Here is an 18,238-nt window from a genome sequence, read left to right as displayed (position 1 = left end):
CCGGGAGGACGTCCAGAGGGCCAAGCATTCTCCTCTGGTGTTCCGACATTTGAAGAAGCCGCCGGGGAGGAAGGACTTGTCGGGCGCCGGAGGCGCACGAGTGGAGGAGGAATCACAGTGTCCACTCAAAGAGGCAGAGACCCCAAATATCCTTTCTCCTTTTCCCCTTCTCCTCGTCTGTCTCTTTGCCTGTTGTGTCACTGCTTCGAGCACCCGTGTGTCTGAAGTCTGGCCAATAGGAGGTAAGCGATGCTAGTGGGTGTGGCTTCTGGGAGATGTCCTGAGGTGGGAATGTGCCTGTCTTCTTTGCTGTTGTTGAGTGGAATGTGGATGGAATGGCTGGAGCCCAAGCAGCCATTTTGTACCATGAGGTCAAAACCGTAAAATGAAAATGAAGGGCAGAAATGGGAGGAAGCTGAGTCCCTGACGAATGTGGAGCAGCCTCATCACCCTGGACCTCTTTTACATGAGAGATATACACTTTTATCTTGTTTAGAGTACCTTTATCTTAAGTTTTCTGACCTTTGTAGCTGAGTGAATACTCAGAGTGAAAACAGATACTCTAGGAGGTTCACTTGGGGAAAGATGAGCTATAAAGTCCAAATCTGTTTGATTCAAAAGGCAACTTCGAGGTAGGCATGGGAGGGGGGTGAGCGCTGGAGGACCCAAGCTGCTGCTAACAGGGCCAGGGATGCCCCAGATGAGGTATCGGTGAGCTTTGGTGAACTGTGACCCTGCACTCCAGACTGTCTCCTTCCAGCAGGACGCAGGGGCCCCCAGACAATGATGCCTACATTTCAGTGGCAGTGACTTTCCCCAGACCCACGCACCTGGGTGGAGGTAGCCCTTCCTTGCTCAGCTTTCCACATGCCCTCTAGCCCATAGAGAAGGATGTGTTGGGCAGAGGGCAGTCGTGCCTCCCAGGGCCATTGTCTGTTCCCAGGGCAGCAGGCACAGCGACTGCTCAGACCCAGCTGCCGGTCTAAGCTCATGCCTTGCCATGAGGGACTTGGGGCTTTACCCCTGAGCCTCAGTCTCCCCACCTGTAAAATGGGGATCATAATGGCCAGCCTTGCAGAGTGGCTGGGAGGATTCAGTATGGTGGTGGGTGAGAAGCACCCAGCCCATAGCAAAGTGCTTTAAGTGCTAACGTGCTAAGTGAGCAACTGGGGAGGTATCCTTGCAAATCAGGACTTATGAATACTAGTGTATCAGCACGAGGGCTGTTCACACACGCAGATTGCTTGGCCCGTCCCCTGGGGGCTCTGATTCAGCAAGTCTGGAGTGGGGCCCAGAAGAAGCCGCAGGGGAAGGCAATTCAAGCTAAATCCCCGGTCAGGAGACCACATTTTGAGAACCACTGGTTTAGACAAAACTGTGAAATCGAGTCCTTCCTCAAGACCACCGGAGCCCAAGCCATGTACCAGAGCCAGGTGGTTGGGTTTGAATGCGGGCTCCAACCCTTGGAAGCTGTGTGACCCTGGGCAAGTAGCCTCCCTCCTCTGAGCCTTTGGCTCCTCATCTATCACCTGGGAAGACTTAGAACCCCACTCCGTGGAGATCCATCGCAGTGATGGGGCACCGAGCCAGACAAGCTTCTCTTCTTCCTCTCGACCTCCTTCCCCTCCTATTATCATCACTGTCCTCATTTTGTGCAGACGAATGCGTGCTCAGCAGTGGGGGAGCGGCTTTCTGTCCCCCATCCGATCAGCAAGAGTGGGTGCCTGCTATGTGCCCTGCTCGGGACCCAGGCCCACCACCTGCCCCTTGCCGTGCCCTGGCCCTTGTGCCTGGGGAGGGGGCCCTCTGCCCTCCAAGGGGCATCCTCCGTGGCCGTGCGGGGATGGTCAGGCATGGATGGGGCTGCCTCCCCAGGGTTAGTCAGTCCTGAACTGATGACCAACTCCTCCCCGACTGCCTGGCCATGGTGACTCAACAGGTTTTGCCAACAGGTCACCAGCAGGGGCACCACAGTGGCCTCCAGGGCTTGGGCAGACCCGTAGGTTTGGTCCTCAGCTGGGCCCACCTGGAGCTTGGTGCTGAGGCCACTGCCATCTGCTGGTGAGCTGCGGCACTGCAGGCAGAGTACGCTCCCCAGACCCAGCCGCCCCATCCCCCACTTGTGCCCGAGTCATGGGGAGGGCCCGACCAGCCCGACCATCATGGAAGGGCTTGCCGGCGTGGCTGTGACAATCAAATGTATTAGGATATAGTCTGCATGCCAGACAGTTCGCCCATATAAGGGGCCCGATTCAGTGGGTTTGGATTCATAGCGTTGTGTGCCTTCACCACCTCCATGTTAGACATTCCCATGCCCTTTCTTCTAAAAAGAAACCCTGTACCCATTGTCCAACCTCCTGTTTTCCCCAACTCCCCCCAGCCCTAGCCACCAGCTGCCTACTTTCTGTCTCAGTGGATTTGCCAATTCTGGACATTTCACATAAATGGGATCACAAGTATGTGGCCTTTGTGTCTAGCTTCCTTTGTTTGGCACACAGTGTGTTCCGAGTTCATTCGTCTTGTAGGGTGTATTGGTACATCTTACGGCCAAATCCCATTTCCTTGTGTGGCAATAGCACGTTCTGTTTATGCATTCATCAGCCGATGGATATTTGGGTAAAAGAACCCATTCTCTAGCTCCTATGAATAGTGCTGCCGTAAACATGAGTGTGCAGGTTTTCGTGTGGACGTATGTTTCCAGTTCTCTTGGGTACATGCCTAGGAGAAGAAGTGCTGGATCTTAGGCAACTCTCTGTTTAACACTTTCAAGAGCGGCTGGACTGTTCTCCAAAGTGGCTGCACCCTTGTGCCCACTCCTGGGTGTCCTGCCTGCCGGTCCTCGGGTACCATGTAGGGGAGTAGTGCAAGCGTTGGAGCCCGAGAGACCTTGGAGCAGCCCAGGGTGTGACACGCCTGTCGCTGTGTGACCTTACAGAAATTGCTTAGTTTCTCTGAGCTGTTTTCTCTTCTGCAAAAGCTAACAAGATGGTGTAGCAGACACTATCCCTTTGGCTTCGCTGCCTCATGGCCACGGACCCCAGCACTTCCTATCACAAGCCCCTGGGTTTCTTTGCTTGAGGGGAGTGGGCCAGAAGTTCAGGGGATGACTGTCTTTGTGAGCAGCCCTCGACCAAAGACGAACTTGGGTTGGTGGATATCGGCCAGATGCCTCCCCGCTCAGGTGGGTGATTGGTGGAGGGACCTGCAGTGAGTGTACAATTAACCAGACAATTACAGATGCTGCCTGGTTCAGCAAACAGAAATAACAAGGTATTGTGAGAAAAAATGAGGCAGGAGCCCAGTTTTGGATAGGGGAGTCACAGAAGGTATCTGAGGCAGTGACATCCTGGTAAGTGAAGATGCAGAAGAGCCAGCCAGGTGCAGAGGCAACATATGCAAAGGTCCTGTGGCAGGGAAGAGCTTGGGACAGGCAGAGCAGTGGGGCTGGGGTGAAGAAAGGGAGAAAGAATGAAGGGCTCAGGAGGTAGGAGGCCAGGGGTGGCTAGAAGACTATCCTGCTGAAGAGATGACTCTTGACAAAGCCATTAAGCCTTGCGTGTGCTTGGAGGTTCAGTCTGCTCTCCTGAGACAAGAATTTTGAGCTTTCAGGTAGACTTGTTTGTGCATGGTAAGAGTTCATGAAGGGGGGAGGTCAGAGAGAAATGTCCTGTAACAAAAAAGAAGCCCAGTCCTAAGAACCCAACGAGCAGGGCAGGTTTCCCGGCCAGTACCCCCCCTCAGATATCAACCAGCATCCCTCCTGGGCTGGAGGGCAGGAGGCAGGGGCTCCAGGGAGGGCCCCACCCTCCTTGGAGAACCTGGGAGGTCCATCCTACTTGGTCCGGGCAGCCTGGCCTGGCCAGGGGCTCTGTGAGGCTGCAGGGCATGGTGAATGAGTGCGTAGGCTCTGGAGTCCACCACCAGGGTGGACATCTCAAGTCTGGCCTGACCAGCCTTGCCATCTTGCCTATGTTCCCTACCCATTCTGGGGGTCAGGCTCCTCACTGAGAAGGTGGAGATAGTAACCCCTGCCTCCCAGGGTTGTTTGAGGGCTACCAGTGTCGTTAGATGAGTTTGGAGAACATGCAAAGCACTTGGAATGGTCTGGCACTGAGTCTGTGCTTAACCAAGGGGAGCTCTTAATCACTCTTGCCATGACTGTCTGACCCATGCCAGAGCCAAGTGATGACATCACAGGAGCCCTGACATAAGAGCCCTGCTAACTGCGTGCCAGGCACCCTCACTCTTTCACTGCATTGAATCTTTGAGACAACCTTGTGATATTGGTGCCTTTATTGTCCCCATTTCAGAGGTGGAAACAAGCTCAGAGTGAGTAGAGCACCTTTCCTGGCCTCACAAGTCAGCCTCAGTGGAGACCCAGGTTGGCCTAACCTCAAGCACTGTGACCCCAAACAGCCCTCGCCATGAGGCCAGCTCCTTTTCTGTCCCATCTCCTCCAACCATGCCCTGAGTCCTTCATTCTGGACCCTTCCACTCCCCAGGGCAGCTCTGAAGGGGGGTGAGGATGTTGTCAAGTTATCATCTATCTAGATGGTGGCTGGCTGATCACAAGGTTCTTGAAAATGGGGTTCTGACTGATGGTGTCCCATTGTCCTAACAGGGAGCTGCCCCAGTTTTCCCTGAATTTCTGCAGGTCACCGCTCCCCACTTGCTGCTTTAGAGCTGTGCCTCTGTCTTCCATAAGGCTGGGTGAGTGGATGGCTGGATGGATCCATGGATGGATGGCTGGGTGGGTGGGTGGATGGATGGATGGGTAGATGGATACATGGATGGATGGTGGGTGAATGGATGAATATATGGGTGGGTGGATATATAAATGGGTAGATGGATGGATAGATACATAGATGGATGGATGGGTGGGTGGATGGATGGATGGGTAGATGGGCGGGTGGATGGATAGATGGATGGATGGATGGATCCATGGGTGGATGGGTGGGTAGATGGATGGATAGATACATAGATGGATGGATGGATGGATGGGTGGATGGATGAGTGGATGGATGGATGGATGGATGAGTTGATGGATGGATGGATGGATGGATGGATGGATGGATGGATGGATGGATGGATGAGTAGGTAGATCGGTGGATGGACAGATGGATGGGTAAGGGGATGGATGGAGAATTACAGAGCCATTCTCCTAAGCATAGAAAAGGTAGATAAATATATTTATTTTATCAGTGATAATAAGTGAATGTATGAAATTTCTATCTCGAACCCCTCCTGCCCAAGGCATGAGGTTTCCCAGGAATTCCCACCTTGCCATCAGTACTCCCTGTGTGCCCCCCATGAGATTTTCCATTCATTCCTTACCTTGGAGCCATTCAAATAAGAACATGACAGAACAGGCACCTTGGTGAGGTGCGCTCTGTTCTTGGTGCATCTCCCAGTCCTCGCTAGAAAGAGAAGTGCCCGACCTCTCCTCTGTCCACTCATGGCTGTGCAGCTGTTTTGATACACCATTCACTGTCTGTGTCTCCTCAGTGGGTCCCGATGGCCCCTATGGAAGCCCATTTGGCAGCTGGGGACACTGAGGCTGGGGAGAGGCAAGGGCCAATCCTGGGTTCCCACGATCAATCATCCAAGGCAGTAGTTGAATCAGTGGGGCCAAATCCAACACCTGTGCTGCCTCTTTTCTCACCCAAATGCTTCTCTCCCCACAGTCCCTTAGGGAGGTGTGCACGACCAGCTCAGCCGGGGGAGGGGGGCTCAGGCACAAGTGTGCGCCACCCTGGCATCCAGTTATTGCAGTCTGAGAGGGGATGGGGTCAGCTCTGGGGCTGCTATATCTGGCTCGGCCCTGGAATGTGGCCGGGGCAAGGTCCCCCTCCGGTGGCTGGGCGCTAATTATAGATCTACTTGTTCACCTTTCCGAGTCCTTCAACCCCTGGGCAAGCGGGAGGTCTCTGAACCTGCGGGGAGGGTCAAAGGCCCACCCCGAGTAGCTGAAGCTCCGTCACCCAGAGAGGGCCGCCCAGGGTCGGGCCTCAGGGGGCCAGGCTGCGGGTCCTTGGTCTGCTGGCTTCACACGGGCAGGTGGGGGAGTGGGCGGGGCCTGGGCAAGCTGAGCAGCTCACAGCCTCCAAGGCCACCTGCCGCCTGCCCTGTCAGCTCTGCGCAGGTGCGGGTGACTGGCTGGCCACTCCCTAATTTATTCAGCGCTGTTTATTGAGCATCTTGGCTGCTGCCAACTCCCTACTTCCATCAATCCGGGTGTTGCAGTGTTGTTTTCTGTTTTTTTTTTGTTTTGTTTTTTGGTTTTGTGTTTGTTTTACCATTTTATCCACTTCGGAGTGTGCAATTTCACGGCCTTAAGGGCTTTCACCGTCTTGCGTGACCACCACCACTCTCTGCTTCCGTACTTTTCCTCTTCCCAAACGGAAGCTCCGTCCCCATTAGACACTACCTCTTGCGTCCTCCGCCCCGGCCCTGGCGCCCACCGTCCGCCCTCTGTCTCTCCAGTTGTGGCTCCTCGCTCCTGTGAATGGTACCACCCAGCGTTTGTCCTTCTGCTTATTTCACTGAGTGTCATGTCCTCAGGGTGCATCCGTGTGGTAGCAGGTGTCAGCACTTCTTTCTTCTTTGAGGCTGACTACTATTCTGCCGTGTGGATGGACCACACTTTGCTCATCCAACCACCTGTCAATGGACACTTGGGATCTCCCACCTTTTGATTTTCACAAACACACAGCTAAGAACGAGGGTGAGCAAATATCTGTCGGAGTCCTTGCTCCCGGTGCATTCGGGCGTATCCCCCGAGGCAGACTTGCTAGGTCACATGCTTATGCTGCGTGTGACTTTTTGAGCAACTGCAATCCCGCTTCCCACAGCAGCCGCCCCACTTTCATCCCCATTCCCACATGCTCTTGACCCAGAGTCCCAGAGACTCTCAAAAGCAAGGACCCCTCCAATCCCTTCACCCTTCTTCCTCCACTCCCATGCCCCCCCCGGCCGGGCAAGTGGGGGTGAAGCAAAGTCAGGAGAGGGTGACAGGCTGTCTTCACTGGAGCCTCTGGGGAGCCCTGTCCTGGCTCAGACGGCACGTTCTCACGAGGCTGTGGGCGCCCAGTCGCCAGCCTCTGCCCCCTCCAGGCCCACGCAGGAGGGTCCAGGCCAAATAGTGAAGGGTGCCAGGATCATGAGGCCCCACCCCCGTCCCGATTTCCTTTTCTGGGGGATCCTACCTGCATACCCACCGCCCCGCCTCCATAGGATGCCCAGGAGCCTTGCATCTGCCAAGAAGAGAAGGCGGCAGCGCAGTGACTAACACGGGAGCTGCAGGGGATGCGGAGGATCCGGGGCCTCCTTAGTGTCCCTGGGGTCACGGACCTCTGTCCGGCTCAGCCCTATCTCAGTGGGCTGGGCTGTGTGATAAAGCGCTGGGTGTGGACAAGGATTATCCCTGGGGTTGCCAAGGCAAGAGTCACACCCAGGGCAGAACCTCGCCAGCCTCGGAGTCCTGCAGACATGTGAACTGGATGGAGGGAAGTGAGGGAGGCCAGGGAGGTGGGTGGCCTGGCCCCCTGCACTGGGGGGGGGGGGCATGCCTCCTCCTGTAGGACACCAGGGGGCCCTCCTGGGGACCGGACCAGGCGTCGCAGCTGTGGGGGCAGAGCTTGTAACTGGCCCTCAAGCCCCCACCCAGGAGCTTTGTGCCTTCGGACACGTCCTGCCTCCTCCTGAGCCTTGGCTTTCCCACCTGTGAGGTGGGCGACACTCTGGTACTTGTCACACAGGGTGAGCACCCCCCCACCCCCAGGATGTGCTCTTGGGCACAAGACTTGGTAAGGGGGCTTACCGACTGGGGGACTGGGCTGGATTCCACTGCTTTTACTTACGAGCTTTTAAACTGACCTTCAATCTTTTTTCCCTTTTGGGTTCATTCTCACTGCTTGGAAAACACTAAGCTGGTTGAGGAGAATGCCTGGGGTTGAAGAGGAGAAAGGGATGGGATTGCTTGTGCAGGTCTCCCTTTGAAACCCTCCGTGGCCCCATCCTTAGCACCCCAGGACCCCCAAGGCCCGGTTAGATGGGCCTGGTGTCAGCAGCGTGGTGGACCCTTCTCAGCTGCTGCCCCCTGAACCCTTGCCAGGGGGGCCAAGGCCTTCAGCCTGGGGGCCTACTCCCTCCTTGTCAACTGACAGAAGCAGGGTCCCCCTCATGTGGGGGCCCACCCAAGTGGGACCAGGCAGCGAAGGACTCCTGCCCTCTCTAACAGTGTCCCACAGACCAGGCAGCTTAAAGAAGAGGGACTGACTGTCTCCGGGTCCTGGAGGCTGGAAGTCCACGATTCAGGGCTGCCTCCTGGGGAGGCTGGGAGGGTGAGTCTGCGCCAGGCCTCCGCACCGGCTGCTGCTGGTTTGCCGGCGATCTTTGCCATTCTTTCAGGCTGGCGAAGCTCTCACCCTGCCTCCGCTTCCACGTTCACGTGGCGTCTCCCTGGCGTTCAGGTTTGTCTCCAAATTTCTCCCTCTTCCAAGGACACAGTCGTAGCGGATCGGGGCCCACCCTATACCAGTGGGACCTCATCTCTGCTTGATTATATCTGCAATGACCCTATTTCCAAATAAGACTAGCTTCTGAGGTCCCAAGTAAGTCCCCCTAACTGAGGTGAACTTTGGGAGAGGCAATTCAACCCGTAACTCCCTCCTAACCCAGGCCCGAGGTGAAGCTGCTTGGGCTACAGACAGGTCAGGACTGACCCGAGCACAGCCTGCCTGCTGCAGAAAACACATTCTCCTCGCCAATCTGTTTTAGATATTAACCACCAGTGCCTGAATGTCTCCTTTCTTCTTTAGGGAGCATCCGTCAGTAGTGTTGCAATGAGGGCTGGGTGGGTATGATGCCGCCGCACCTCCGCTGCTACATTCCCGGGGCAGGGTCACCACCTGAACCTGCTTCCTCATTGGTGACTTGGGAGCCATGGTGGCACCGGCTCCATCCCATCCCACATCCCTCACCAGCGCCGCCCACGAAGTCCCAGAAAAGTGAGCCACTGCCCATGCCCTGTAGCTCTCACTCAGGTGAGCCCCCCCACTGCCATTGTCGGGGGAGCAGGGGTAGGGGGGCAGGGAAGGCACCCGGTCCAAGACGGACCTTAGCCCCCTACTGGCTGAGGACCCGGGTAAATCACGTCTCCTCCCTAAGCCAAGTTTGCTTTCTTAGGCAAAGACAGGAATGCTCAAGGCTTTGGTGGCAGGTTGTAGCAAGGATAAAGGAGTTCAGAGTCCTACCTGGCATACAACACAGGTGCTCAGGACTGTCCACGGGAAAACACACAGCTGCACGATGGAGGGACTTGTTTTGGAGTTCTCAACAAAATAAACCAGTTCCTCTCCCTCTCCCCACCCCCGCCACGTGTGTGCACACACGTATGTACAGTCCAGCCAGAATAGGAACACACACACACACACACACACACACACGCATTAGCCTCTTCTTTCCATGCACACAAACCATCTATTGGTTTCAAAAAATAGCAGTTTTCCAAACCAGGGGATTAAAATGCATCTTTAGCTTGATTCCTCAGAATACAGTCTTACATTTTTAAAATAGTGATTTGGCACAGACGCTGCTATCCTCCCAAGCAAATATGTTTCCAGTAAAAACTGCAAGTGTCTCCTCAGGCTGCGTTATAATCTATTAAATAACAAAGTAGAATAAAATACTTCAATGTTTCGGTTACACAAACGCCCACTCGTCCCACAGCGGAGCTGCAGGGAGGCTCCTGAGGCAGCCGTCGGTTTTCCCCGTGGGCGAGGGGGCGCCTGGCCAACGGAAGCCCACAAAGGTGCGGATTGAAAGCAGCCCTCCCTCTGAGCCCCGACTCCCTTCTGATCCGACCCCGTTTGAGAGAATTCGGGGAGGGCTGGGCCTCCAGACACAGGGGAGGGGCAGGGAAGGGGCCAGGACAGGGCCAGCCGGGCCGGTGGATGCTCTGCTCCTGCCAGGCTGGCTACTTGGCCGGGAGCCCGCCTGGGGCCGGACCATGGACGGCCTTCTCCGCGCCGGGCCTGGTGATCTACGCATGGCCTCCCCGGGTCCGCTTCCTCTGCCGTCGCCGCGGGGGCTGGGTGCCCTTGCCGGGGGGCCCAGGCAGGCCGCCACGGAGCCCGGCCCCCCTCTGGAGCAGCCGCACCATCTCATGGTCCTTGTGGTCCAGCACGCGGGGCAGGAACAAGGAGGACTTCTGGGTGCGGCGCGTCTTAAAGCCCCTGCGGGGCCGGCCCTTGCCGTTCACGGACACATACCACAGTCTCTCGGCGCTGGGCTGACGCTGCGCCCCCGGGCCGCTGGGCACCGTTCGGTACAGCCGCGAGGCGTACGTGTTGTAGCCCAGCTCGTGGATCCGCTCCACGAACTCACACTCGGCGTTGTAGCTCTCCTGCGGGGGGCAGAAGGCCTCCGTCAGCCGCTGGGGAGGCCACGGAGGCCCCCACGGAGACCCCCATCGAGGCTGGGGATCGGGGTCTTGGGGACCGACTGTCCCTTTGCCAGGTCTCCCTCTCCTCCTCCCTCCTGCCCGGTCCAGCACTTATCTGTGACCCATGACACCCATGCCTAGGCTGCGCCCGTCCTCCCTCTGGGTCTGGTGAACTTGGCCTTCGGGGTTCAGCTCCTCTGCCAAGGTTTCCTGAGCACCTGGGGAGAGTGCTCCCCCAGCTCTGTTCCCCTGGCACTGACTGGGGAGGGCGGGCATCCCGGCCCAGGGACGTGTGGCTCTCTCAGCAGAGCAGAGACGGGGCCTGTCCTCGATCTCTGCTGGCGGCAGGGACATCTGGAGAGAAGAAATGGACACTGGGATTTGGCTGGGTTTTCATGAGCCTGGCTTCTCGATTACTCTTGAGTTTAGGCCCTGGCTCTGGGCCTTGATCTCGGAGAGGGGCTGTCTTGGCCTCGTGGTCCTTGCCCCACGCACATGGAGCAGAAACCAGGAGCCCAGCCCAAAGCCTGTGCTCAGCAAGGGCACAGACACTGTTGTTGTCAGGGCGGCTCAGGGGTGGGGGCGCCCGCACACGTGGGGTGGAGAGGAGACGCTACGGAGGCAGAGGCGAACAGGGACCTGTGTGCGTCTGGGACAGGCTGGGAGGCATGGGCTGGGCCTGGGTCTCTGCCTTCTCAGAGACAGGCATCCGGACAGAGAGAGGCAGACTCATAACTCAAGGGGCTTTCACCATCGGCCCTTGGGCCACCTAGTGGGGTGCCTCCAGGTCGGGGGGGGGTGAGTCTGACTTACACCAACCCAGGTGAGGCTTCGGTCTGAGCTGTAGGCAGGTGGGCATGCCAAGCACCCCCAGGGCTTCCCTCCTCACCCCGTGCCAGGGGGCAGGGCTGGGGGGCAGGGGGAGGTGGGCAGAAGGAGCCCAAGACTCTCATGTCTCCATCTGCGGAGGGGAAAGGGGGTTGCTACTGAGTGCAGGTGGCCCAAAGGGCCCGGGCCCATTCTCAGGGGGGCACAGGCTGGTTGGGGCCAGACCCACGAAAGGGACAGCATGAGACCTGGAAGGGCCACAGGATGCACGATGGTCAAGCACCAAATGCCTCTTTCCCAAAGATGTCCAAGTCCAGAGGAAAGGGTGGGGGCTCCTGTCCAACTGGAAGAGAGAGCTGCCTCTCCCCATAACCTCAACCTCTCTCTGCTGTCCCACCCCTCGGGGGGTGCCCAGGATGCCCTGGGTCACAGTACAGGTGCCGCTGACAAAGACCAGGCCTGCGGTGGTGGCAGACCCCAAATCCCAGAGGGTTATGATGCTGTTCTGGTCTGTGCCCAAGGCCTCATATGTAGTGTGGGGATCACGGGCCATCTGGGGGTGAGCGGCTGGGCTCAGGGCAGACCCCCATGTCAGGCGGCTACATTAGTGTCTGGTCCACACACTCAGCCATCAGGAGCTCAGGGACAGAGCAGGCTCTTCTCCCCAGCCTCTCTGTCCCATGGCTGAGGCCCAGGAACCAGGAAGCCAAGGGTTTTCTTGTTGTGGGACACGTGAAGGGACCCAGTCTCACGAGCCTCCAAGAGTGAAGAGCGCAGGCCCTCCAGAGGGGGTCCTGGGGCAGGTAGAGCTTGCGCCTTGTAGGGGCTCCTAGAGAGGTCAGGATGACCAAGAGGAGGGTATCGGCTCAGGGCCAGGGGCACAGACACCAGGGGACCCCAGGTGAGCTGGCGGCAAGAGTTCCCACTGCCTCTCTGGGTCCTGCTGTCCTACCCCAGACCCTGTGCTCCACAGGGCCTTCCCCCCAGTCACTCCCACCCACCGGTGCCACCTGCCAAAACTCTACTTGTCACTGCCTGACCTCAACCTTGGAGAGCCTGCACTTCCTTCTCAGGCTCTGCCAGCACTTGGAGCCGCTCCAGAAAAGCCGGCCCAGGGCGGTGTGGAGGTGGCTGGCAAGGCTGCCCCCCCAGTTGGTTCTGAGCCCCAGGGGACCAGGCAGGGGTGTGCAGGGAGGGCGGGAAGGCGGCTGGCTGCAGGCAGCATGGTGAGCATGTCGAAGGTGTGAGGAGGAAGCCAGCTGACAGGTACCTTCCCAATGAGGTGACATTTAGGAGGGAGTCGTTAGGGAGAGGTGGGCTTTTCTGATGGGGGCATTCCAGTCTGGAGAACCCAGCAAGGTTCCAGAGGCTGCGGTGGGAATGATGGTGGAAGGTCGGAGCAGAAGGCGGTCTGGGCAGCTCCCCTCGGGGCCAAGGCACCTGGGGGATAACTTGTGGGGGATGGGGAGCTCCACGACACTGGAGGCCACGACAGCAGTGGATTCACAGTTGAGTAAGATCCTGAAGCAAACACCTAGCAGAGAGTGTGACCTATGGTAAATGCCCACGGCACTGGTGAATGAAGGAATGAATGCCCGATGGTTGCATGGAAGGAAGGAAGGAAGGAAGGAAGGAAGGAAGGAAGGAAGGAAGGAAGGAAGGAGGGAAGGAAGCCATTGTTGCAGCTTCTCAGCGACAGCAGACACAGGTAGACTCTGACCCACTGGATCCCCCAGGTCATGTTTTGTTTTGTAACCCAAAGCCCTGGGCCTGCCCACCCCCCCGACCCCCCATCCGGAAGAGGTGTCAAAGTCCTTAGACTTCCCCTTCTGATTCAGCCCTCCCTGCCCAATCTATGAACTTCCTCGGTGTGGATGAAGGACCCTCTGGGACCAGCAAGACCTGCATCATCACTGCCAAGAACAAGAACTCCTCACCAGGGCCCCTCTGCATAAGGGACAAGGGTGTCTGTAGGTGGTCTAAGGTCATTTGAGGAAGAGAAAGTCCGTTCTGCCCACTGGGCGCCAGGGGCCCAGGGCTGAGGCTTTTGGAAACCACAGTCCACCTCAAGAAAAAGACCAGCCCTGGGCCTGAGGGCATGTCCTTATAAGCCACGATTGGTGTCTACTGACTCTGGGAACACCTGCAGGAGACGCTGGAAACCAGAGGGTCCCTGGCTTCTATTAAGCAGCCCCTGGGTCAGAGAAAACAAATGGGCTCATTCCAACTCTTGCATTTCCTTTAGCAAAATAGAAAAAAAAAAAACCCAAAAACAGAAACAACAACAACAACAACAACAAAACCTGTGATAAAATAAGCAGCTAAAAGGAGCGTTTTCCTGCAACTCTTCCCTGATCACACTTTGCCCAACTTCCAGACAGGCAGGGAGAGGCTGGCGTGTGGCCCCTGCAAACAGGCTCAATGGAGAGAGGGGGGCTTCAGGGAGATGGTCCTCGGGTTGTGTTGTCTAGGTTTCCTGCGGATGGAAAACCTCTCATTGCCCAAGGGGTATCAGCCGAATTGCACGTAATGACTAGTTGGAGGTAGCAAGTTTCCTGGTTACATGCATTTTACTCCATGCATCCCTGCCCCGGCCCTTGGGGGAAGGACATTGCCAATGCCCACAGAGTCATAGGACCCTTTTTCTGTTGTGGGGGCCCCAGGCGGTATACAGACTGGGTTCCAAATCTGTGTGCCTGGGACACAGGTCCTGTGTCCCTTCCTCTAGGTTGGGTCCTAAGAACTAACAGCTCTTGCCTTTCCACCCTGGGGAGAACTGGAGGTGCCATGCCCTGCTTCCTCGCCCCCCCCCACCCCCTCCAGGAGCCCTCTGCTTGAGCCCACAGAAGAGCTTTGCCCAATACACAGTCATGCTGTGCCCCAAGGCTCACCGGGTCCATTTATATCGGTGGAAACTTGGGGGGTAATCTCTGCCTTGCTCTCAGCGACCTTGAGGGAAGGGCAGTAGTAGGGAACAGAAAAGGTCCGGAGGAGCATTTTCTAACCCAAGGGCACTGGAGAACTTAAGACAAGTCTCACCCCCAGTGGGGTCCTCCCCGTGGGCCATGCTCCAAGCCAGCCAACCTGGCAGCCGCCTCCTACAGAAGTGGCTGGAACAGCACTGGGTGTTGAGACCCCTGGCCTGAGATTCTGGTCCCAGCTGGGGTCCTGCAGGTCCCCATGCTGCTGGACAAAGCATTTTGCTGCCCATGTCCCCTCTGTCCCCCGATGAGATGTCCAAGGGAGATGGTTGCCCCACGCATGAGTACCCATGGGACAGGTTGGACTCACCGAAGCATAGAGCCGCCCCCTCTTGTTCATGGCCAGGTACCGCCCCGAGAAGAGCCCCTTGATGGCCACGATGCCCACCTCCACCGCTGTCATCTCCAGGATACCTGGGAAGAGTTGTGAAGGCTCATCACTCCCCGCACCTCCCACACAGCCCGGTGCTGGGGGGCTGAGGGCCCAGGCTGGGCGAGGTGAGGGCACCACACGCTCGGGGTGGGGGGGATGACCTGGGAAGTTCCAGGGAAGGAGAAGTCACTGGATGGAAGGTGAAGCAAGGGGAGCATCAGGGAAGTCTTCTCCAAGGAGAAGAATTCAAGTACGACTAACATCTCTACGTGCTGACAGCCAGGTGCTAAGGTCCTGAAGGATGTCAGTTTCGTGATCTGACAGACCAGGGAGCTGAGACTGCTGGGGTTAGGTGACTCTCCCAAGACCACACACACGTGTGTGAGCTGGAATTCAAACCTGGGCTGCAGACACCAGCGTCGGAACTCTCCAAAGGCACAGCCCCTACTAAAGGGTCTGAGGAGCCTGGGGCAGGGGCGAAGCTGGGGCCCTTGATGAAGCCAGTGGATAATATAATCCACGCAGTGCATTGAAGGGGCCACCCAAACTCACTGGCAATGGACCTGGGCAGGAGATAATTGTCCAGGGCCGGGTCCAAGGGGGATACAGGCTCTTAGCAGGAAGCGGGGTTAGATGCTGGAGCTCACGGAGGGAAGCTGCCCTGGGCTCTCCTACTCCCCACTGCATGTAAGGAAGTTTCAACCTCCCCTAACATTCCTTCTGGACGCAGGAGTGCTTTTTCACCAGAGGTCCTGCAACAAGGGCCCGAGTGGGGCCATTGTCCCCCCGCCCCAGAAGGGCTCCAAGGGGCGCTGGAGCGACAGCAATGCCCTTTGGGGGGGGGCTCTCCGGGCGCAGCCCTGGCCCCCAGCATGGCAGCAATCCCAGGGCCCAGACGCCAGAGAAGCAAGCGTCTGGATGCAGGACAGGGGCAGCCGCGGATGCGCCGCCCTCCTCGGCCTCCAGGCTGCCTGCCTTGGGTACCCCAAGAATTTTGATGTTCTGTGAGTCCGAGGGGGAGACTGGATTTGGAGAGCACCTGGGCGTTGCTGTAAGAGGAGCACCGGCGCTCCCGGCAGCCGCATCCTGCGCCCAGGGACGGGGACGCGAGTCCCCAAGGCGCAGCTCCAGAGGCGTCGTCCCGCGGCGCCCTCTCCGGGGCTGCGACTTTCCTAGAGGAAGCAGCGGTTTCCCGCCGCCGCCTTCAGTCCACCACACGCTTCCTACCCTCGGGGCGGGGGCGGGGGCGAGCGCCGCGGGATGCAGCAGAGGAGCCCCGGACCCTGGCCACGCTTCCACGCTCCCCACTGCGTTCCTGCCGCGCCGGGAGCTCGGGCCTCCTGCTCCCTATCCAGCCGAGCTGCTTCAGTCCCCTGGCTTCGCGCTCCTCTCAGGGAGGCTCAGCACGAGCCAGGGTCCCCGCGGCCAGAGGAGCCAAACCCTGGAGCCCCGCCCGACTCCCGCGCGAGCACGGTTCGGGCCGTGGGGCGGCGCGGGAGCATACCTGTGTCCCCAGACCCAGGCGGAGGTGCCTCCGGGCACCTCACTCGTATCCCGCGGCCCCCTACCCCGAAGCGGCGCGCCCACCCTGCCTTGCGCTCTGCGGCCCAGGGCAGAGGCGCGAGGGCTGCGGTGTGGCCCGGGGGCATGGTTCTCTACCCGCGGCGGCAGCAGCCCAGGAGCCCCGCTCCGGCCCCGCGAGGGTCTTCCGCGTGGAGGCCGCGACTAGGGGCTGCCACCTGGGCGACAGCGATCAAGGAGGGCGGAGCGGCCGGCGGGGAGCCCCGGGGTCGGCAGGAGGAGGAGAAGTCGTCAAAATAATAAAGAAGATGATGAATGCCTCGTCTGGCGCCTTTTCTCCGAAAAACTCAAAGGGCTCGAACTTGTCAGGGCCACAGAACCCAACCGAGCGGGGAGCCCCGGGGCTGCCGACCGCGCGTCCCCTCGGACTTGAGACCCCCAGCTCCCCTCGCGCTGCTCTCCCCGACGCGAGGGGACCCCGGCGGGCGCCCTCCGGCCCGCTTTCCCGGGCACCCTTGACGCGCCAACCCCTCCCGGGCGATCCTCCCCGGGGACCCCGCCGCCGCGCCGCGGGGCCCGACACTCACTGTAGGCGCTGTTTTCCAGGCTGCCGTTGACGCGGCCGCTCGGGTGCAGCTGGAGGTGGTACTTGGTGGCGCAGTAGAGCTTGCGGCGCCGGGGCGCCCCGCCGAGGTGCTCGTAGACGCCGCCGCGGCCGCCCGCATCCCGCCGCAGCCGCGCCCCGGGACCCGCGGCGGGCCAGCCGGGCTCCAGCAGGCTGAGCAGCAGGATCCAGATCAGGCCCATCGTGGCATCGCGCCCGCCCCGCGGCGGCGGCGGCTGCAGGCGAACGCGGCGCTCATGGAGGGGGCGGCAGCCGGGCCGGGGCGAAGCGCTCGGAGCCGGCTCCCGCGCCAGGCCGTGCCGACTCCGGCTCCGCGGCGAGTGGGGGAGGGGAGAGGAGGGGCGGGAGGGAGCGGGGGTGGGGGGAGAGGCGGGGGGCGAAGAGGGGGTAGAGAGAAAGAGAGGCACCTCCTTTAATTTTCACCCAGGATCGGGTGAAATTTCCGTTGCTGCGCAAAGCGCTGAAAGAAAAGACGGTTCGGCAACAAAAGGCCGACGTGGTCCCCCGGCGGAGGCGCGGGAGGGGCGGGGAGCCCGGCGGGGCGCGGGGTTCGGGCCGGGTGCCGCCCGCGCACACTCGCCCCCAGCGCAGCGCCGTCGAGCCGCGGCTCCGCTCCGCCGCGCGCCCCGCGCCCCCGCGCGCCCTCCCGGCTCTGAAAGGTCCCTTCCCGCCCCTCCCCCGCCCCCTCCCCCAGGCCAATTATGCCTCCGAAAATTATAGACCGAGGCCTCGAGGCGGTCGCCCCAGGCCCTGTCACCCCCTCCCGTCCCCCATCAATCCCCCGGCACAATGGGAACGCCGCCGATGACTGATGTCCGCGAAAGCAACTTGCGGGGAAGTCGCGCTGACAAACGCCCATTAAAGGCGGCGCATAATGAAGGGAGCCGCGGAGGGCGGCGGAGGGGAGGGCCCGGGCCGCGGGCGCGCGTGGGGGACCCCGGGGTTGGGTCGGCGCCCGGGGCTCCCTGCTGGAGCCAGGACGCTGTCCTCCGCGGCCCGAGGCGTGGCGGGCGGGGCCGGGAGGTGCCCTGTGGTGTCACGCACGGCGACCCCGCAGATCCGGAAGGCCGAGGCTGGCGCACGTCGGGCGGGTCTCGGAGGGTCCTGTCCCAGCTGCCGGTCGGAGACGGGGCTAGGGAAGTGGGAGGGGTTCGGGAGAGCCAGAGAACGGAGCACAGAGACAGACGGCCCCGGAGAGCGAGAGAGACCGCTGCGGAGAGAAAGGGAGAAAGAACAGGAGAGAGCGAGCGAGCGAGCGAGCGAGGGACATACCAAGAAGCAGAGACAGACGAGAGAGCCCGGGAACGATCTGAGAAAAGCCTGGAGAGTCTGGTGACCACAGAGAAGGGAGAGGAAAGAGGGGGGAAGCGGCCGGAGGCGGGGGTATATCCGCGCTGGGGTGGGAGCAGCAGTGTAGCCGCCCCTGGGTGGCCCCTGGACTGAGTGGGGGCCCTCTCCCCTAGGGA

General features: G+C 59.5%; 1 protein-coding gene across 1 annotated transcript; it reads right to left on the bottom strand.

Moving 5' to 3' along the window:
• Positions 1–10,042: 10,042 nt before the first annotated feature.
• Positions 10,043–16,954, bottom strand: FGF3 (fibroblast growth factor 3). The gene is made up of 3 exons (XM_028117959.1): positions 16,735–16,954; positions 14,564–14,667; positions 10,043–10,405 (listed from the first exon to the last, which is right to left on the bottom strand). The coding sequence occupies exons 1-3, from the start codon at positions 16,952–16,954 to the stop codon at positions 10,043–10,045; spliced, it is 687 nt and encodes a 228-aa protein (XP_027973760.1).
• Between the last annotated feature and the right edge of the window lie 1,284 nt (positions 16,955–18,238).

Source organism: Eumetopias jubatus, unplaced genomic scaffold, assembly GCF_037043125.1.
Source record: "Eumetopias jubatus isolate StellerSeaLion01/CBP00866 unplaced genomic scaffold, mEumJub1_p1.0 scaffold_13, whole genome shotgun sequence".
Taxonomy (NCBI): Eukaryota; Metazoa; Chordata; class Mammalia; order Carnivora; family Otariidae; genus Eumetopias; species Eumetopias jubatus.
The sequence above is the reverse complement of the archived record's forward strand: the minus strand, read 5'-3'. Positions and strand labels throughout refer to the sequence as shown.

Bases quoted from the DNA above. Each gene is read 5' to 3' on its own strand.
- FGF3 (XM_028117959.1), bottom strand. From the start codon at position 16,954: ATGGGCCTGATCTGGATCCTGCTGCTCAGCCTGCTGGAGCCCGGCTGG. The intron at 14,668-16,734 runs GTGAGTGTCGGG...AACTCTTCCCAG, and splicing joins CCTGGAAAACAGCGCCTACA to GTATCCTGGAGATGACAGCG. The intron at 10,406-14,563 runs GTGAGTCCAACC...TGCCCCCCGCAG, and splicing joins GGGGGCGGCTCTATGCTTCG to GAGAGCTACAACGCCGAGTG.